Source organism: Megalobrama amblycephala, linkage group LG3 (genome assembly GCF_018812025.1).
Source record: "Megalobrama amblycephala isolate DHTTF-2021 linkage group LG3, ASM1881202v1, whole genome shotgun sequence".
NCBI classification, from domain to species: Eukaryota; Metazoa; Chordata; class Actinopteri; order Cypriniformes; family Xenocyprididae; genus Megalobrama; species Megalobrama amblycephala.
The window spans coordinates 59,811,408-59,834,118 of NC_063046.1; the positions used below are offsets into that span (position 1 = coordinate 59,811,408).

At 35.9% G+C, this 22,711-nt stretch overlaps 1 protein-coding gene across 3 annotated transcripts; it reads right to left on the reverse strand.

The window, feature by feature from the left end:
• Positions 1–954: 954 nt before the first annotated feature.
• On the reverse strand, positions 955–14,336 carry drd4b (dopamine receptor D4b). Of its 3 annotated transcripts, XM_048186328.1 has the most exons (6): positions 13,584–14,336; positions 11,965–12,077; positions 8,271–8,866; positions 5,305–5,366; positions 4,727–4,763; positions 1,327–1,463 (listed from the first exon to the last, which is right to left on the reverse strand). In XM_048186328.1, the coding sequence occupies exons 1-5, from the start codon at positions 13,824–13,826 to the stop codon at positions 4,734–4,736; spliced, it is 1,044 nt and encodes a 347-aa protein (XP_048042285.1). In that variant the 5' UTR covers positions 13,827–14,336; the 3' UTR covers positions 1,327–1,463; positions 4,727–4,733. The 3 variants fall into 3 exon arrangements, with proteins under 3 accessions (XP_048042284.1, XP_048042285.1, XP_048042286.1); XM_048186329.1 differs by lacking the exon at positions 5,305–5,366 and having other exon boundaries at positions 13,584–14,334; XM_048186327.1 differs by lacking the exons at positions 4,727–4,763; positions 5,305–5,366 and having other exon boundaries at positions 955–1,463; positions 13,584–14,324.
• Between the last annotated feature and the right edge of the window lie 8,375 nt (positions 14,337–22,711).

Here is a 22,711-nt window from a genome sequence, read left to right on the forward strand (position 1 = left end):
CTGCATTCCCAGTTTCGGTTTCCCTTTTTGAATGACAAATAGACTATTGATATATGCTTATATAGACAGTTATTTCCTTACACACAGATGCCTGTAGTCTTAGCAGTGTTCAAGCACATCTCCTTAGCCCAGACACAGCTGCCGCGAGGCGACAACACAGTCGGCTTTTTGTGTCGCGGCCTTAAAGAACCCTAGAACTTAGAACGGTTCTCATTTGGCATCATGCTTTAAGACCCTTTTTTGGAACCTTTATTTTTAAAAGTGCAGGGTGACCTTCAACTGGTTTTGATAGACTCTCAATTAATCTCAAGTTTCTGTCTAGCTATTATATTATCTATACATGCACATTTACTCAATAAAAGTACAATTTTTGCAAGATACAGGTCAATAAGGGTTGGATAGCTGGAATGATAGTTGGAATAGTTGGAAAGGAATGGTCTTGGTGATTCTTAATTCTCTAAGAAATGTCAGCGTCAGGCAAACATGAGAAACTGCACTTGATCATGCAGACATTTTATTTATAATTCAATAAGCGAGGGAGAAAAAGAGACAAGTGGGAATTCTGCCCAGGTGTCTGATCCTTTTTTTCACTGCGCACAGATGATGTGCTCAAAGAATAAGGCTAGTAACCAAGTATGGTAAAATCCCTGGGGCTTTTTAAGGAACTTCATTAGACACTTTCTCATGATGTTTTGGAACCTTCACAGAGAAGTTTTAACCCGTTTCAAACCTCAGTCTAGCAGTTTTATCACACATTTCGGTTTATAGTAATTGAATGAAATCCAAACTTAAAGCTGTACAGCAGAATATTTGAACAAATTCACCAAAATCAAATGTATCTAAATATGCAATGCCACGTGAGGGCCTGTACTGCTTCTGCATTACAAAATTTCTACACTGTGGTCTTTCAATTAAAAATCTTCCTGTGATCAATAACACCACGCAGATCTAAAATATGCAATGCATTATATATTTTGTATCAGCTTAATTTGCATGAGGCATATTTTAACAGAGCATGGCACATTTTAATATGATGCACAAATGTTCCAGGCACCGCTGAGAATGTTTGTTGTACTGAAAATAAGTCCACTATATATATATATATATATATATATATATATATAATATGGATGTAGTACATGGTAGGCACAAACAAATAAAGTACTGGCAAAACAACAAAATAAAACAGTTTCAGTTCAGTTTATAAGTACAAATGTCTTTAGCATAAATTATGGCATTATCATGTCTTGATGAATGTCAGCAGCAGCAGCGGGGTAGAAATCCTCGGAAGAACTTCCTGAATTCAGTGTTGAAGACGGTGTAGATAATTGGGTTCAGAGCACTGTTGACGTACCCCAGCCATGTCACTGTGCTCATCAGCTCTGGAGGGATGTGACAGGACTCACACAGGGCTCGGGTCGTGTGAACTACAAAGAAAGGCGTCCAGCAGAAGAGGAAGACGCCTGCAGGTGTAATCACACATCACATCAGGGTTACTATCATTAACTAAAAACTACAACTATTAAACAATTCTGTTAACTGAAATAAAGCTGAAATAAAATATTGAACCTGTTAACTGTAACACCCCTGTTTGAGCATCCAATATTCAAACTTAAAATGGTTGTAATTCATGAATGCTTTTGAAAGAAGACACTCGATAGATTAATGCTGAAGTGAAATAATTTTAAAAAATGAGTGTAATAAAAGTTATACAAGTTTAAATTTGCTGTAAAGAAAAATGAACTTTACTAAACATTATTTTATTTTAGACTCTAAAACTGCTATAAAAATAGTCACATGCCTAACCAAGTTGTGTTCCAAATTTGAAGTTGATATCACAAAAATTGAAGTTCCTATGGGATCTTGTTTAGGCGCTATTACAAAAACAGCCACCAGGTGGAGCGCACATTCTTTTGATATATTTTCCTGCCACAAATGAATACATTATTGTCATAATATCACTTCTGTCACAAAACAGTTGCGGAATATGGAACCTCGACTCTCAGACCTTCTGCGTTTTGTCAAGATTAGAAAAGGTTTTGATTATATTTTGATGTAATTTTTGTAATTTGAAACATGAAACTACCACTAGGGGGAGGAGCCCAATAAAAGGATTATTTCACAATGGTTTAGAGGTTTCAAATGATACCTAATTTATGATGATTTATAAAATATGTGATAGAGGGAAAAAAGAGCATTAAGCATCCCGCTGTCACAGTTTTGATCAGTTTTCATGGACATTCAATTGTTTTCTTTAGTCACATGTCTTCCTTTGTTCAGTTTTCCTGCCACGCTTTTAGTTGCTATAGTAATTCATTAATCATCACTGGCGTTTGTCCCTCATTTGCCCTTCTATTTAAGTTGCTGTGCTTATTCACTCATTGTCTGGTCACATTTCCGCACAGCGGTTGTTTATTTTACTTATCTTGTTTGTATTGCCTTCTAAGTGGATTATTAAAGACGTTATACCTGATCTTCATCGTGTGTTCCTTGCAACGTTGGTGACACCCGCTAGTGACGGGTTAAACTAAACTAAATAAATAAGAAATGCTGCCTTGGCAAAAAAAAAAAAAATGAAACAAGTTTAAGTTGAAGCATTGGAACTGGAAAAATAAAAAATTGAAATAAAAATATATTAAACCTCTAATCTAATAAAAATCTAATAAAATGACACATAACAAAATTACTAAAATTACCAAAATTTGTGCTGTTAAACCAATTAATTGCATCTAACATAAAAGTTTGTAAATATGTATGTGTGTGTATATATATATATATATATATATATATATATATATATATACTTACACAAACAAACACGCATATATATACAAACTGAATATATACATATACACAAATTTTATTTATTAAATTTAATTTTATTAAATTGATTTGACAGCACCATTAAAAATGAAACTAAAGTTAACATGACAACTAAAAATACAAAAATAAAAGCTAATAAAACTAAAATAAAACTTTATCACATATTTGTCTGTTGATTTTTCTAAGTTGTAAATAAAATAAAGATTATTGAAATACAATTTACATGAAAATACCGTTTCAGTCTTTCTACTTCAAAACTTCATGTTTATTTCAAAGTGTTCCTATAACTGTAAAAAAAGAATTGTTGGTTTAACTTAAAAAAGTAAGTTAACTGGTGACCTTAAAATTGAGTTCATTGAAATTAAAAATTTGAGTTAATACAATGAAGGTGACTGGTTTAATCAACAGAAACTCAAAATATTATGTTTTCTGAACCACATTAATTATTGAAGTTGATTTAAGAAATGAAAAAATGTTGTGATAATAAAGCATGAAAATATTTTTTATTATTTGTAATTATTTGTGAAAATTGTTTCACAATAAAATTGTTTCAAAGTAAATCCTACACCAATTATTTTTCAGTGTGGTAATTACTATAAATTGCATAATTACAACTAACCCTAAACTACACCATAACCCTACAGTAAGTACATGTTTATTATTATTACTCAGTACTCAAATGTATAATTACACTGTAAAACAGACACCTTAAATAAAGTGTTGATTTGCTAATTAAGTTGTTTTTTCATTATAAGAATTCCAGTTCCTCAGCAAAACATTTCACTTACATTAAATCAAGTTTATGGACTAAGCCATTGCACTGGAATAAATGCTAAAATACACACTTTACTCAAGACTAGTGTGATAGTGTGAAGTTTTATTAACATTTAAGTTTCTGTCACGATCCCTTTTCTAGTCCAGAAGCCCTGCAATGACCACACGATAAGAACTGTTAACACAGACTTTACATAAAACTCCCAATTTAATATAAGTGCTTTCAGTAAGCACATTTCTGCTTTTAAACACACTGGAATGCCTAGTCCAATACTGTAAATTGAAGGAATTCAAAATGATTTTCTGTGTTAGACGACGATCTGTTAACAGGCTTTCTTCCTGCTTCTGTTCTCATAAAGCAAGAAAAATGAGCAGCCGAGGCTCAAAATACTCAAGAATGACTTTAAGAGCTCTGGAAAGCTTAGGATAACCCAGAAACCTGCAAAATCGCGCTCATTAATTCTGCTTTACGCAATGCTGACATAAGAATCTCTTGCGAAAGCAACCAAACTATGTCAAATCAAATGTTATGAAGAACGTGAGAGTCAAAGCTACACATATAAATCAACCTCATGTATATTATAGATAGTAATGTGCTGCTCTAGTGGCCTCTGCTCTGCTGAATTATTCAAGTATAGTAATGGTATTTCTATAAATACCCAGTAATGGAGTTAGAATAAGTTTCATCTGCATAACTTTAATAAGATGTTTCTGTGATGCAAGAAATGTTTACATCTTTGGAAAAGTTATCTCTTTCCCCAACTAGCTTTAGGCCCTATGAATTAACCTCATGAGGAGGTGAAAAAGTCCACATTCCTCTACTGTACACAGAAAAAATTGAAAATGACTAGTTACTTTAAGGAGTAATTTCTGACCAGTTGGTGTAACCAGAGATCAGGTCATATTCAGTCAACGTTTTTGACTTCAAACTGTTCATTAAGATGTTACCACATAAAGCACATTTAAGGATACCTTACAAAACTTATTACATTGTCTGAATATGATATATTGTTTAACAAAACATGACAAATTTCAGGATGTCCTGAAAATATAGTGGGGTAAGTTGCACCACTTTTTACTTAAAGGGACAGTTCACCCAAAAATGAAAATTCCATCATTATTTACTTACGTTTATGTCACTCCAAACTTGTTTGACTTTCTTTCTTCTGTGGAACACAAAAGAAGATAGTTTGAAAAATCTCTGGGTTTTTAAAGTAAACTGGGTCCAATGTTGGCTAACATTCATCAAAATATGTTCTGCAGAACAGAAAAAGAATGTCATATGGGGTTTGGAGCAACATAGTGAGTAAATCATGACGGATTTTTCATTTAAGTTGCCTTCTAAGCAAGTAAAAATGAGATAATGCTACTAATGTAGCATTATATTTCAAGGATGTTTGCTATATAATATATGGGATTATGGAAATAGAAAATATACTTGTGCCTTGATAGAAATCAGCTGTGGTTTAATATTCAGAATAGAGTGCAACAGTAGTCTTCCGGAAGTAAAAACTCCATTCATTTTCTACATGGGGAAATTGATTTTAACAATAACTTTTAAACCTTTAAAGACAGTCCTACTGTGAGCTACGAGGTTGTTAATCGGTGGTATTTGCTTCTGTTGAAGCTGTCAGCCTGCATTATTTCAATTTATTCTTAAAATAATTTTGTTTAAAAAGTGGAATTTGTGGTGAAAAACTACATTACCCATGATGCTGTACAGAACATTCCAGCAAACAGAGTCACCACAAAGATCTCTTTAGCTCCGCCTAAAAAGTGATTTTTACAATTTTTTTTTACAAAAATTGCATTTTCATGGGTTTAAATAAAATATTTTAGTTATAAGAGACAATAAAACAATTTTGTGCAAATTTCCTGGTAAAAAACAAAAGATCTTTCAAAATTTTCAAAAGTCAATAAATTTGTGACATTTTTGACAAGTAGCATAATTTATAAGACACAACATAAAATAAGTACTATAATGAATGCATTTTGAGCATCTCCAGCACGTTTTATAATTACCCAAAAATCAAATACAGTTCACTCTTCACTCATGTTATCACCTCCGTCAAAAACTGAAGCTGGCTGTCGGTTGGAATATTAGAAGACATTGACCAAACACACTCGTGTGCATCAATCACTTCACTGAATACTTGCTAGCTAAGAAATAAATAATTATTAGGAAACTGAATCGTAATGATCAGGGAAATACTTTACACTGCATGCTAAAGAGAATAAATGCCAATACAATTGAAAAAATGCACCGGGTTAGTGGACATCATTCAACACGTGTTGTTGTTATGTTGTGACATACATTTTTTATGCACGAACTACGCATTCTGATTCCGACATTCCTGCATATTTGCATATTTTCAGTCAGATCTTTTTTTTTTTCATAATTTTGGCAATAGATGAACTGTTAAATGAGTGTCCCTCCCTCTGTCGTTCAATTTGACTCTCATATGCTGATGTAAGATTCAGGAACTTGACAGGTAATTTTTATAAAATGTAGTATCTTCTCAGTTGTTTAAAAGATTAAGGCAATTATCAAAGTTTGATAAAATGTTGTCATATTTTCCAATAAAAAATAATAAATTTTTACATGATTTGTTAAATTTAATTACCCCTTAGCAGATTTTGACTCATATATTTTGCAATAAACTTGAAATATATTGCAGTGCTTCCCACACATAGACTTTACTTGGGCGGGCCGCCCACGTATAATAACGGCCGCCCAAGTATATTTGGAGACACATTTTTGCTTTTATTATTTTTATCATCTTATACTTTTATATCCGCGCAAGATAATGAAACCATCCGCGATCGAATAACTAGTCGTTTCGTACCTGCTCGTTATGTGTGAGTCAGAACTGTTTTCACAAAGAGCGCTGCATGTTGCAAAGTCACAAGGCGGCGCTGTTGCACGTTCTACAAGCTCGTGCAACAATGCCTCAGACTGCTTCAAAGTGATTCTCAATCAATGAAAAGCGCAGATTTATGTCAAGCGATTGCTAATGAACTCAAGTTAATTAATTATTACAAAGTCTACTTCATGGCCTTTATATAAAATGTTTTAGACGATTGTAAGAATCTGAAGGATCAGCCTGCAATAGTACATACATTTCAAAATAAGAGTCCCGGTGTTTTTTGGGCTTGTTTACACAATAAATTGTATTTAATTTGATTTCCATTTAATTCATAGTAAATTATTGTAGTCTCCCCCACAGGAAGAAAAGACTAAGAAAATTATTTGACACATAATATTCATTATATAAATTTTACTAGTAAAATCTGTGTCCCATTCACTGAGAGAGACACTATATGACAGCAAGGAGAACATACGAAAAGGTGAACCATTTAAATGCTGTAATTTTGCATAATTTACAATGCATAATAATGCATAATATTAGTATGTACTTAAATGTAATATGCTATGTAATTAAAATTAATTTCAATAAATAAAAATACAGTTAAAAATCACACATTATTTGTTTGTCACATGTAGTAGACGATTTTTGTGCCATGGGTAATAGGAGGATTTTTCACCCGGCTACCACCGCAAGTATATATACCCTAGTGAAAAATAAATATACTAAAATGTATTTGAAATACATTTATTTCCTGCTAAGTGAACTAAAAATATATTTACATTATGTACTTAATAAAAATACCCTGCAATTGTACTTTTGCTATACTAAACTGGTATACTTAAAGTCTGCTAAGCTGGAACAACTAATTTTGTACTTAATGTACTTTAATTGTGCAGAAGTAGTGCTGAGGTTCAACTAAACATATACTGAAGTATATCTGATTGTGCTAAAGTGGAACTATTGCAAGTATTCTTTAGGCACACTTTAAATATCTTGCATTTAAAGACCAATTTTATTCAAATAACACACAATCCTTATTAATAGTGACATTAAAACACATTTTAGGCCTAATATTAAGAAATGTGCATTGTGCACAAGTAGTACTCCAAATAAAGTTTAATTATAATTTTTATATCAGTAAGTCTAAAGCGATATGTCAGTAAATATGTTAATAGATTTGAAGTGTATTTAGTATAACATAAATGCAGTCTTGTCTTTTTCTCCAGTTTTCAAATACTTTTTTGCTTCAGATCAAAGTTTATAGTGTTGTGATTCACCTTGTGGCTGGTTGGCTTGGTTTATGGCTTATAATGCTTTAACAAAGACTTTTTAAATCCCATATGGGAGAAATGAAAGAAGAAAAAAAAATTCCAGAACCAGTACAGCTGAAAAAGTGGGCGGGCACTAATGCAGTTTTCAACAACAACAACAACAACAATAATAAGAATGAAGAAAGATTTGTAAAACACAATTCATTGCTGTACGTCTCTGTGTTAGTGAATGTTGGCTCAGAAATTAGGTTAAGGCACCAGGTGAACCATGACATCATAATTGGATAGAGGGATTTGCCTGTAGTTAATTTTATCTGTGCGGTTCAGGGAAATTCAATTCTGTGGCAATTTCATGCAAAGTTTAGAAGTTTATAACTACATTCACATACTAATTAGGCCTTTTTTGATAAAAGCTCAGGAGCATTTATTAAGTCTTCTTTCATTCTGCTCACATCACATGAATTATATATAAAGTACTTTCAACTCCAACAAAACAAATATTCAGCAACATTCTAGTTATTTCAACACTTACCCACAACAACAGGTAAAACCCTCATGGCCTTTCTCTCCCTTCCATTGATCTTAGCCCTCTTCTTTCTCTGAGTTGGCTGGCCGTACTTAATGTCAGTGTAGGCCACGGTTTGAATGGGGCTGTTTTTATACTCCGGTGGGAAGGGGCAGACGGGCCGTGTGAAGTCATCAAGCTCCTCAAGACCGGACTGGGCCAAGTCCCTCTCAATGACCCGGGGCAGAGATGCAGGCAGCGCCCCCAGTGGCGGGAGGGCGGCAGCCACCGCAGCATGCTGTAAACTGCGACAAGCCTGAATACTGTTCCTCAGTTTGGCTTTGCGTGCTTCTTCCCACTTGCGCAAGCCATAGAACATCCCGAAGTACAGTAGGAGCATGATGGGGCACGGGATGAAAAAGGAGCAGACGGACGAATATACCACGTAATTGTTGTCTTCCAGTTTGCATTCTGTGGGGTCTCTTTGAGGAACATTGTTTATTCCGAAGATGACAGGAGAAGCCACAGCCAGCGCCAACAGCCACGTGGCAGAGAGTAAGATCATTTGCCGATGGTCGACATGCTTTCTGTTGTAGTTAAGAGGTATGGACACTGCTATAAACCTGTTAACAGGATGCATATTCAACTTTACCATCTGGATACAGAGAAGTAAAGACTTATAAGTGCCATGATCACAACAAAGCAAACGTTGTAGACAGTGGTTCTCAACTGGTTTTGCTTTAAAGGGGACTTATTATGCCTCTTTTCACAAGATGTAATATTAAGTCTCTGGTGTCCACAGAATGTGTCTGTGAAGTTTCAGCTCAAAATACCTTACAGATCATTTATTATACCGTGTTGTAAATGCCCATTTTTGAGTGGAAGGAAAAACAGGCTGTTTTCGTGCATGCGTCTTTAAATGCAAATGAGCTGCTGCTCCCCACCCCCGCTTTCCAGAAGAGGGCGGAGCCTGTACAACTCGTGCCTCGGATACTCTGCCAAAAACGAACAAAGCATCTGTTTGGTTTTGATTATCATCTCAGCAGCCCGCTCATGTGACATCGCAGTTCTTCGTCATCATGAAAGTTAATTATATGCATGTGTTTAAACAGTTTAAACTTCTGGTTTTCTGAGCGCACACATCTGAAGCACACGCACAGAAAGCTGGCTGTCAGATAATGCATCCTGTGAGTATCAAACTAAGTTCTCTTACACGTCGTATTGCACTTAAACTGTCAAATACACACAAGGTTATGCCAAAAACAGTTCGCAAACACAGTCGGTTATGTCTGTGAACGTAAACAGCAGGGAAAGAAATCGCATGTGTATATTAGATCTGTGTATTAAAGTGACATATCCAGTACCTGCTGTATATGTTGTTAATATGAATCAAACAACAAAAGAGAAACAAAAATCACTGACTGTTCTTGATGAAATAACTTTAGAAGCTTTAATAAGAATATATTTCTTACTTGAATGCTGCTGTTAAATGCATAAAATGGCGGACTGTGTACCGCTCACTCAGGGGAGGAGCTAAGCTAATAGGGCAGATCGTCATCAGTCGTGGGCGGTGCTTCCCCCAATCTGGAACAGCTCATTTGGAGAGACTGTTTATGATTTATGAGGATTATAAAACAAAAATGAATTTTTACCATTGTAGGCTGGTTGTTTACACACACTGTGGACACACACCTGTGTTCATACACCTTATAAAAGTGAATTTTGCATAATAGGTCCCCTTTAAGACACACACTGTTAAAAATAATGTGTTGGCTCCACAAAAAAAATTAATGCAACAGTTTGCATCAATCTTTTTGAGTTAAGACAGCTTTGAATGAAATTATGCACTTCAAACAAACTACATCGAGTTAGAGGAACTTAATCATTTGTAACATTAACATATTTTTATGTTGATTACTCAAAAAATTGAGTTGTAGCTCTGGAACCAATTAATATCTATTTCAGTTCAAATCCACTGCTATCATAGCACATGTTAACTTATAATACATGTAAATTTAATGAACAAGTAAGATATTACTTGTCACTAGCATTAGCTCAGTCATTGCTTATAGAATCAATGTAGTGTTTACCTTCATGTAGTCACACTTTCAAGGGTGTGTTCACACTTAGGTTTGGTTTGATTAGAACAAACTCTGGTGCGATTGCTCTGTTAGTGCGGTTCATTTCAATAAGTGTGAACGCTGCCATCTGAACCCTGGTGTGCAACACACAAGCGGACCGAAACCCCTGAAAAGATGGGTCTCGGTCCACTTCTAAGCAAACTCTGGTGCAGTTTGACTGAAATATGAATGCAACACGGACCAAAGACATCTAAACGAACCAAAAACAGGACGTGATGTCACAAGGTCACAAAATATATGTCGTAAAAGACTTTTTTTCTCCCGTTAGGTTAAAATGATAGTGTGAACACTAAGTGAACCAGGACTAAATGTATAAATTATTTTTTTTTGGTCCAGACCAAAAAAACCAAGAGAACCGAAATACAAGTGTGAACACACCCTTAATGTCAAACAACACTAAAAGGTCTTTCCCTTCACTGACAAACAAATAAAATAACATCATTTCACATTTATTCTCCTCATCCATTCCTATGTAAAGTAAGCTGGGAACTAAAAATCCACTTTCCAAAGTTATCATGACAATTTCATCAAGTTACTACAACTTACAAATAACTAAAAACCAATTAAATTGCACACAATATTAAGTTGATGTAACACATTATTGTCAACCGAACACCACAAAATATTTTTTGCAACTTAAAAGGTTTAATAAATAAATAAATAAATGAGAATTTTTAACTTGCAACCATGCATTTAGTCCACTGAATGACTTTTTAGACTGAAGATAAGTAAACAAAAGTGTCCTTTAAATCAAGCTGGTAATAATTTATTAATGTTACCATGTGCTTCAATGGCCCAACAATATGCACAACTATTAACATGACAAGCTGAAAAGGACAATCTACTGTTTTAGTTTCACATTGTTTTTATGGTTGGAGTGTTTGGTTACTAAATATATCTTGAATTTTGGTGGTTGCTCGATAGCCAATAATTCACTGTACGAAACATATTGTGGTTGCCAGGAAATCATGTTAATTCGAAACTGAACCCATATTTAAATTAGTCTGGGTCATATTTTCTTTGACTTTTTGCATAGTTTTGCTCATGGACTTGATGAGGGCATGTCACGCACCCAGTCCTAGGCATCTGCCTAATTTGGCTATGTAGCCGATGAATTTGTGCCGACACTAGACACACATCAACAACAAAAGATGTTAAGCCTATTTGTTCTGTTATCCTGTGTACAATTAGATCACATGCATTTTATTATATGCATAATATCTGCTATCAGATCAGACCTGTGGTGCATTTTTGGGTCACGACTCACCAGTTGACAATCACTGGTTTAGGGAATATTGCTAACCTCAACTTTCTTTAATAAAGTCACTCAAAATACACTCTGTGTTTGCCACTGATTTGCTGGAACATGGTCTTGCGCACAATAAGAATGAAGTTCAAAACCAGCATGACCTCTTTCTGCAACCCTGATTAGGTCAAAATAATATGCTAAAAACTGATTATGCAGTTCGCATTCTTTCTTGCAAAAATGCCTCAGGGCTTCCAAAGCAACTTCTCTCTCTTTCCTCTGGAAAAGCAATGCTATGCAATATATCAGGGTCAATATTATGTGAAATTCAAACCTGTCCACACTGATTGCACAGAGGTTGAATATAGACGCTGTACAGAGCATTACATCCATGGTCATTAGTCCATCGCAAAGAGCCACATCCAATGACCAGACACCACCTTGAAACTGGAAAGACAGATTTATTATGTCAAAACGAGTATTAATGAGCATTTAGCATAAAAGGAAGAAACTGCACACTTCCTTACAGCTTCATTACTACAATTCATTTCAAATGGGTAAGCAACTTTATCAAGACAGATGAGATTCGGACTGCCCTTGATTCTCTAAATGAGTCAAACTAATCTAATGAGCCTAACGAGGCAAGATCTTGACCGATTTAACATGGTGGCAATTTGAGGATAACAAGATAAGTGACCTTAAACTGCCTGAGAAAGACATTCAAAGAGGGAGTTATCTAGGAGCCTATGTAGTAACTCTTTACAATATATACACACACACACACACACACACACATATATATATATATATATATATATATATATATATATATATATATATATATATGACTCTGGACCACAAAACCAGTCATAAGTAGCACGAGTATATTTGTAGCAATAGCCAACAATAAATTGTATGGGTCAAAATTATTGATTTTGCTTTTATGCCATATGCCAGGAAATTAATTAAAGATCATGTTCCATGAAGATATTTTGTAAATTTCCTAACGTAAATATATCAAAAAAAAATTTTTTGAGTAGATATGCACTGCTAAGGGCTTCATTTGGACAACTTTAAAGGTGATTTTCTCAATATTTTTTTTTTTGCACTCTCAATTTCCAAAAATTGACCCTTATGACTGGTTTTGTGGTCCAGAGTGTCATGTTATATATATATATATATATATATATATATATATATATATATATATATATATATATATCATGTTATATATGTGTGTGTGTGTGTGTGTGTGTGTGTGTAATGCATTACTAAACCATTAATTACTGTAATTTAATTACAGTTATGTTGGATGTAATTGCATTAAATACTGACAATCAAAATTTAACGTCTGATGTTAAATTGTATGTTTTTAATGTAACCCTCTATCTTGAAATACTTTGGTCAGTTCAAAAATAATTTATGTAATTTTATATTATTTACTTGATAGAATTAAAAGAGTAGTTTCATGCCTATCCTTGTATTGTTCAACTGGTTGAGGTTGATATGTAATTTATAAAGTAATTAGTAATAAGTAATGCAATACTTTTAACAGAGAGTAATCAGTACAGTTATCTAATCAATAAACTAATCTAATCTTACCCAACACTTAATGTATGTGTGTGTGTGTGTGCATACACATATATCATTTATTATAATGCTATCACATCTTAAATTAATAATTAATAGCCTTTCACACTACAATATTTAAAAACTGAACAGAAATCTGACAAAAATGTTCTGGTGGTACCATGGTACAGTTAAGTTTTCACTCGTTAATACTATAGTACTTTGATAAAATTGTACACAGTGTACTACTAAAATAATAGCCTACCAAAGAAAACACTATTAACACTGAACCATTGAGTACTTCATCAAAACGTAGGCTAAATTACAAAATGAACTTCTCATTATATCAAATATGCAATATTTGCACGTAAAAGCTTCACTTACCTCTGCATAGACAAACAGGGGTAAAACCAAAACTGCCAGCAGCAGATCTGCCACAGCCAAACTCACAATGAAATAGTTTGTCGTTGTCTTCAGGGCTTTTTCCTTGTAAACACTGAGGCACACGAGCACATTTCCACAAATGATCACAATAATGAGCAAAACGCCGAATATGAGCGCGGGAACGTTGTGAGTAAAAAGCGCGGGCTGAAGTGTGCTGTTCCCGCTCGAGATGTTCACAGACATTGTTCCTGATCCGAGCGAGAACGGCTTCTTCAGGGAAACTTTTCATAAATGTCTCATGTTGTCCTGTCCGCTTTGGTCCATCTCTGCTCATCTTGTGCTGGTCAGGAGACGAGCCATCTATATCAGCAGCACAGCGTCAGATACACAGTGAGTAGGTCGGTCAATCTGCTGTCTGTCCTTAAATAACACAGTCAGATAATCTGTCGCGAGGTGGATTGCATTTGATGGGAGCTGCTGTCAAAATGAAAGTTTTCGACGTTGAAAAACGACATTGCCGCTCAAACCTGCAGGTGGTCGGTCGGTCAGTCAGTCAGTCAGTGGCGCTGCTAACTTCATTAGAGCTGGAAACAAATCTCTATACACCTACATAAAGATGAAGTTGAATGGAATAAACTATAATAATATCTTTATTTGTAGGCTACATGTAGGCTAGACTCATTAGGTTTATTTTTGAAAGTCAGTTTCCGAATTCACATGATCAAATTAGCAAACAAATGTAAAAGAATGTGTAGCTACGTTTTAGCCATGACATTTTAAAATTAATAAAGCTTGAAACTCGTGGAGACTATAAAAAAAAACAGCTGGAACATTCTTCAACTCATCTTTTGTTTGCTGCAGAAGAAATAAATTGTACATATGTTCACCCTTGTGAAAAAGAAGTGCAATAGGCTATTGAATGTACACTTAGTGTACTAACAAACCTTAAAAATATATTTAAAAAACGTTCTTGCAGATAATTTAATATTAATGAAATAAAAGGCTACTAAATTGCAACTTCATCTTTACAAAGACATTTCAATAGAAATCACATTAACATATATTTTAGTTTACAAAAATAATCAGTTCAAAAACAACAGAATCAGAAATAGATTTATTGCCAAGTATGTTTGATATAAAGATACATGAATAATATAATAATGCTAGCGGCTTTGGTCTTTAGTGTCCTGTTAGCGCGCCACGCCGAAGACGACGGTTCGAATCCCGCTTGGAGTGGGTCGAGTAGGACCGGTCACATTTGGTGCCGTGACCCGGATGGGAGTGAGGTTTTGGGGGGGGGTAGTGGACGTAGGCCAGTAAGAGCTGTGCATGTAAACCTCACTGCCCTGCTCCCATTTGCATAAACATAGCCAATATGTTAAGACTGTGTCTTAAGTACTAGTATGACCAACTAGTGATTAGTCATTGGCAATCAGTGTTACTTTTTGGTTTCAAATTATACCATTCTACGTTTTTATGTACTTGACTTAAAACATTTATGAACAGTCTTAAAGAAAAAAATGTGATGACTAACTTGTAAGACTAGTCTTAGCAGTTTATGCAACCGGCCCCTGGCTTCAAGAGGCGTGCTAACAACTTATGTTAGTGGCTGCGGTCTTTAGCATCCTTGTTAGCGCACCCGCCTCCCACGCCGGTTCACGGATGGGAGTGAGGTTTAGGGGAATGAGTGTAACAGACGTAGGCCAGTAAGAGCTGTGCATGTAAACCTCACTGCCCTGGCCTCAAGAGGTGCTCTAACAAGTTATGTTAGTGGCTGCGGTCTTTAGCATCCTTGTTAGTGCACCCGCCTCCCACACCGGTTCGCGGATGGGAGTGAGGTTTAGGGTGATGAGTGTAACAGACGTAGGCCAGTAAGAGCTGTGCATGTAAACCTCACAAGGCCTCAAGAGGCGTGCTAACAACTTATGTTAGTGGCTGTGGTCTTTAGCATCATTGTTAGCGCACCCGCCTCCCACACCGGTTCGCGGATGGGAGTGAGGTTTAGGGTGATGAGTGTAACAGACGTAGGCCAGTAAGAGCTGTGCATGTAAACCTCACAAGGCCTCAAGAGGCGTGCTAACAACTTATGTTAGTGGCTGCGGTCTTTAGCATCATTGTTAGCGCACCCGCCTCCCACGCCGGTTCACGGATGGGAGTCAGGTTAAGGGGGGTGAGTGTAACAGACGTAGGCCAGTAAGAGCTGTGCATGTAAACCTCACTGCCCTGGCCTCAAGAGGTGCTCTAACAAGTTATGTTAGTGGCTGCAGTCTTTAGCATCCTTGTTAGCGCACCCGCCTCCCACACCGGTTCGCGGATGGGAGTGAGGTTTAGGGTGATGAGTGTAACAGACGTAGGCCAGTAAGAGCTGTGCATGTAAACCTCACAAGGCCTCAAGAGGCGTGCTAACAACTTATGTTAGTGGCTGTGGTCTTTAGCATCCTTGTTAGCGCACCCACCTCCCACGCCGGTTCACGGATGGGAGTGAGGTTTAGGGGGGTGAGTGTAGTGGACGTAGGCCAGTAAGAGCTGTGCATGTAAACCTCAGTCCCCTGACCTCAAGAGGTGCTCTAACAACTTATGTTATTGGCTGCGGCCTTTAGCATCCTTGTTAACGCACCTGCCTCCCACACTGGAAACGCCGGATCAAATCCTGCTTGAATCAGGTCAAGTAGGTCCGGTTACATTTGGTGCCGTGACCCTGCTGGGAGTGAGATTTAGGGGGGTGAGTGTACGAACGTGGGCCAGAAAGAGCTGTGCATTTAAACCTCACTGCCCTGGCCTCAAGAGGTGTGCTAACAACTACTGCCAGCGACTGTGGTCTTTAGAGTCCTTGTTAGCGCGCCCGCCTCCCTCATTGGAGTTGCCAGTTCAAATCCTGCTTAGATCGGGTCGAGTAGGTCTGGTTACATTTGGTGCCGTGACCCTGATGGAGTGAGGTTTAGGGGGGTAAGTGTACGGATGTGGGCCAGTAAGAGCTGTGCATGTAAACCTCACTGCCCTGGCCTCAAGAGGCGCTAACAACTGATGCTAGAGGCTGCGGTCTTTAGTGTACTTGTTAGCGCACCCGCCTCCCACGCCAATTCAAATCCCGCTCGGAGTGGGTCAAGTAGGACCAGTTACATTTGGTGCCGTGACCCAGATGGGAGTGAGATTTAGGGGGGTGAGTGTAGTGGACGTAGGCTAGTAAGAGCTGTGTGTGTAAAACGCAGTCTCCTGGCCTCAAGAGGCACACTAGTGGCTGCAGTTTTTAGCATCCTTGTTAGCGCACCCACCTCCCATGCCGGTTCGAATCCCGCTCGGAGTGAGTCAAGTAGGACTGGTTACATCAGCAAAGTTCCAGTGATGTCCTTCAGGTGGGCCAACAACAGTCTCTCAAATGACTTCATGACCACAGATGTTAGGGCAACAGGTCTGTAGTCATTAAGTTCAGTGATTTCTGGGTTTTTTGGGATGGGGATGATTGTGGAGCATTTGAAGCAGGAAGGGACATCACACAGTTACAGTGATCTGTTGAAGATCAGTGAGAAGATGAAGGCCAGCTAGACAGCACAGGTATTTAGACAGGCTGGTGAAACACCAATAGAACATAACGGAATTATAAAATTACACAAAAATGTACTTAAACATTTTTTTATTTTATACTATATATATATATATATATATATATATATATATATATATATTATGAAATAATATTTACTCTAAAATTGCTATAAGATGAAAGCCATATGTCTAACCAAATTGTGTTCCAAATTTGAAGTTGATGTCACAAAAATTGATGTTCCTATGATATTCTGTTTAGGCGCTATACCAAAAATATCCACCGAGTGACACCCACGTTCCACTGAATTTTTTTTATGCGTTCTTCTGTCACAAATGAATACATTTCTGGCGCAATATCACTTCTATCACAAAACAGTCGCCAAATATGGAACCTTTCAGACCTTTCCAACGATATGCCTTTTGTCAAGATTAGAATTTTTTTTTGGATTATAAAATAGTTCAAATAAATTATGTAATATGAAACATGACACCACCCACAAGTGGGAGGAGTCCGCTAATATTAAGATTCAAGTACCATTTCCATTGTAATGCAATATCCTATTTCAAAACAGTTTTGAGTTTTTTAGCTTTTGAAGAATACCTAATTAGTGATGATTACTAAAATATGTGATGGGGGGAAAGCAATAAGAAAAGGACGGTAAGCAGCAGTGACGGTTAATGGGTTAAGTTCAACTAATTGCATTTAATACAAATTTAAGCTATACATTTTCATTTAACTAGAAAATAACATGCAACTAACATTATATTCAGTTCAGTTATGCACTCTTTTTAACAGTATCCCAAAATCGACTTCTTTTTTTTCTCACAATGGTAGAATGGCTTGAAGGTGAGTACATGATAACAACATAAACTGAATTATGTGAAGTATTCTTTCTAGTTTAATGTCTTTGTTAAGGCCACTTTTTAACTCTGTCTTGCTCCAAAGCAGGGTTAACACTGCAGCTCCAAATTCTGGTGCCAAAAGTATCTACTAACCCAAGGTAAAGTATGAACAGTGTAAATCTTGGATTAGGAACTTATTAGTCAGATTTCTAGATTTCAAGTGTTCATTTGTAAACCTATGGCTTAAGCATGTAAACCCACAGTAATGCATAGTGCGAAAAACCTTTAAGAGGGTTTTTGGTTGAACATCTGTGCTATTATTCATTAACATTTAAGGTTCTCCTGAAGTTGCTTCAGTATGCAGCATATGTTTCTTCTGATCATACAGCCTGCGGCAGTACATATAAGATATTAATTGGAGTTGTTGTCACTGTAATCACGTGAAGGTCTACAGCAAGATTTTAGCTGAAAGTCCTTTGAACCTTTTCCCCCCAGGGAAAATACAGAATCCAAGCTTACACTCTTTGTCTGAATACTGGGACTGTAAAAAATAAATCTTGTTCTCATATTTTCACCTCCATACGCTCAGACAGAGGGTGAAAGTGTAAGGTGAGAATAGCAATCTGACAGATTGTGGGGGAAGATAAAGAAGAGGACAATTATAGCACATAGTTCATTCAGAAGGGAAATAAAGTCTCATATAACTTGTGGGTAACCCGAAGTGAAACCCTGTCTTCCACAATGTTCTAATGAAAGTAATTTCCACTTTGTAATATGTTCAACAGATGGTGGTTTAAAAAAAAAAAGTCAAATTATAAGTACATAGTGTACCAGTTTAACCACCATTAAACTGAAAATAAAAAAGTAAACCCTAAAATTCAATGACAAATACAGATACAAAACAAATACAGAGCAAATATCAAAGCAAATAAAAAAAAAATCAAAGCAAATACTGTATAATTTGATATTGATATTGACTTTTGAGAACAGCAAGTTATTGTGTTATTCTACTATATATCATGCCTTGTTATTGTTTTCTGTCCCTCTCATAATATTGGCTTAGAATTTATTAAATCATTGTTGTTTTAATTTTTCCAGGCTTAAGGACACACCTGGTTTCTCAAGATGGAAAACATATACAAGGTCAACCAAATGTTACACTTGGATTTTATCCAAGGGCTTAAATGTAATTTTGTGCCTTTTGAGAATATCATAGTCAAAAACCCTATAATGTGCTTTTAAATCACAGAGAAATCATCTCATATTTTATGATTTCTTAAAAATTACAGTTAAAAAGTGAACTGCATATGCTTTTTAGAACGTTCTATTTTTAAGGCCCCTTTACAGTACTAGACAATAGATTTACATATACATTATTATAAATGGATGCGGTGTAAACGACTTCAAAATAGGTTAGTTATATGCAGCCATCCACGTCTGCTGACTCTCTAGAGATTTCTTTTTCTGGGTTTTACAACAGGCCAAATTTTATTTTTCTGTACAGACTGGATTAGACAACCGCTATGGTGTAGATGAGATATAAAATACAATAGAAATAAGACAAAAAATAAAATAGTAAAATACAGTGTTATACAGTAATATACAGTGTTATGTACAATTAAGTATAAATAAAGGTTAAAGTTAATAAAAAAAAGGTAGAAGTTCCTTAAAAGAAATTTGGACATTTTAGATATTTCATATTACTTTGGTTAATGCAATTGCTGCATTCAATACATGTTTGATGTGCAAAATATGGTTATTTTGTCAGTCTAAGATACTCTTCTCTGCCCTTTAAATTCATAAAAATATTAGCCTTTATATAGCCTATATAGTGTTTCTTGAGTAAAGAAAATGCTGTACTTATTCATAGATTTATTTATGCCACCATTGCATTGCAAACAAGCAGAGACGCTCCAAACTGCGTGCGCCACTTCATTCACTAAAGAGGCGGGGCAGAGTTATGAGGTTTGACTGACAGTCTGAAGAGCCAATGAAGTACCGAGGTTTAGTTAAAAGCTCTTTTTAATAATTGTCATTGATTAAATATTTGCAAAACCCGATGACAGATGTAAAGGGTGACCAATAGTAATGATTTATGAAAAAAAGGTACTATATGTTATTATTATGGAATTAATACATGATGACACATTGAATTAATAGCAATTCATATATTACTTAATCATATAGAATCTTTATTAGTTGCTGATGCAGTAATGGTTTAGTTCTTCATGAGTCATACATTAACTCATGATTATCTATGCATTAGTTAAGCATGCATTAATGCATATTAGTGGACCCGTATTGAAAAATGTTCCCAAAAATTCTTTAGCTCATAGCAACTGTACATTTGTTTTGGTTGCATAGATGGTTTTTATTTAGGTGTCTTTAGACTCCTTAAAGTTGTCTTTGCCTTTTTATCCTTCCCTTTCATTTGAAATGAGGAAAGACGAAAAAGTATGCCAGCAGTTCAGCGAGGCAAGACATTCTCTTAACGTGAATTTAAGGTCAAAACTGTGTTCTAAAAATTGCGGGTGACCTAAAACAAGACTTTTTCACTGGCTAGTACTTCATAAACAGCCTCTGAGCAACATCACTACAAACCATGAACCTCAACTGTGTCATTGCAAAACATCAGTGAAAGTGTAGCGTACAAACCTGTCAAACATGTCTGAAATATCTCAAACACTTTCTGACCTCTCTCCTGTTTTACAGGGTGAATTGTGGGTCGAACCCCAGTGAACATTAAGCAGGTTTAAAAAAGGCTTAGTTGGAGTATTGCACTGATGTGGAGCTCACTGTCTAAACACTGACTATATGACGTCATGTAAATTGCTTTTGCCTCCAAAACTCTTTTCCAAGATAACCTGTAGAACTTTTGATAAAGTCTTGTATCTGTACAGGATTTGTATTTCGGATTGTTGGGCAAATGACAACAAATATTCTTCTTTTGAGACTAAATTTTAAACAATATATTTTAAACAGACTGTTCTGACTCAGTGTGCTGTATCTTTTCTAACTGATCTGACTTACAATTTTCGTTAAGTGGACGATCAAAACTACAAAAAGTTTCATAGACTTTCATCGAGAAGGTCAAAACTTTTGTACAATAAGACTTAAAAAGTATTTAAGCTATCACTAGCAAAACTTAATGACTATCCTAGGACAACATTCTAAAACTAACTAACAACATGCTACTTCATGCTATAAATGTGCTAAAACATGCTAGCAACATCCTAAAAATGTTAAAGGTGCCCTCGAATGAAAAATTGAATTTATCTTGGCATAGTTGAATAACAAGAGTTCAGTACATGGAAATGACATACAGTGAGTCTCAAACTCCATTGTTTCCTCCTTCTTATAAAAATCTCATTTGTTTAAAAGACCTCCGAAGAACAGGCGAATCTCAACATAACACCGACTGTTACGTAACAGTCGGGATCATTAATATGTATGCCCCCAATATTTGCATATGCCAGACCATGATCAAGGCATTAGACAAGGGCAGAACGTCTGGATCTGTGCACAGCTGATCATCAGACTAGGTAAGCAAGCAAGAACAATAGCGAAAAATGGCAGATGGAGCGATAATAACTGACATGATCCATGATATCATGATATTTTTAGTGATATTTGTAAATTGTCTTTCTAAATGTTTCGTTAGCATGTTGCTAATGTACTGTTAAATGTGGTTAAAGTTACCATTGTTTCTTACTGTATTCACGGAGACAAGAGAGCGTCGCTATTTTCATTTTTAAACACTTGCAGTCTGTATAATGCATAAACACAACTTCATTCTTTATAAATCTCTCCAACAGTGTAGCATTAGCCATTAGCCACGGAGCACAGCCTCAAATTCATTCAGAATCAAATGTAAACAATATAACAGTATACAATACTCACATAATCCGACGCATGCATGCCGCATGCATGACGAACACTTTGTAAAGATCCATTTGAGGGTTATATTAGCTGTGTAAACTTTTATGCACTGTTCAAGGCAAGCGCGAGCTCCGTGGGCATGGAGCACGAGAATTAAAGGGCCAGTAGCCCAGAATCGGCTCATTTATAATGATGCCCCAAAATAGGCAGTTAAAAAAATGAATTTAAAAAAATCTATGGGGTATTTTGAGCTGAAACTTCACAGACACATTCAGGGGACACCTTAGACTTATATTACATCTTTTTAAAAAAAGTTCTAGGGCACCTTTAAATCATTTCCTGATAAGGCAGCACGGCAACAAGTCAGCTGTTTTCGGGTGCAGCCGTGAAAACATGCTTTCAACAAGTTTTCAGGTGCAGCCGTAAAACATGCTAGCAACATGCTAATTAATGTTAGCAACATGCTAATTAATGTTAGCAACATTCTAAACATGCTAGCAACATGCTAATTCATGGTAGCAATGTGTTAAAACGAGACTGTCCTCAAAAAAAAAAAAAAACCCTGTAGGTCGTTTTTCAAACACCTTATTATGACCTATATTTACATTGTAAAGTCATGCGCCCTCTAGTTGGCGTAAAAATAATGACAGTGTTGTGTTACGTCTATGAAATGACGTATGACTGTTGTTACCAATCAAAATGCATGTTCATTTAAATGCAATGTGTGGAGTTTTTATGCCATTTGTCCTATTTTCATTTAGCAAAAATCAACGACTACACCCACCCCAACCCCTAAACCTACCCTTAATGATTTATAGTGCATATACACTTTATGAGCACATGCGTTCCCTGGGATCGAACCC

What these genes read in the sequence shown, in the direction of transcription:
- drd4b (XM_048186327.1), bottom strand. Translation starts at nt 13,826, where the DNA reads ATGTCTGTGAACATCTCGAGCGGGAACAGCACACTTCAGCCCGCGCTT. An exon ending in CCCTGTTTGTCTATGCAGAG is followed by an intron (nt 12,078 to 13,583) that starts GTAAGTGAAGCT and finishes CTGTCTTTCCAG; the next exon opens with TTTCAAGGTGGTGTCTGGTC. An exon ending in TGTGCAATCAGTGTGGACAG is followed by an intron (nt 8,867 to 11,964) that starts GTTTGAATTTCA and finishes TCCTGTTAACAG; the next exon opens with GTTTATAGCAGTGTCCATAC.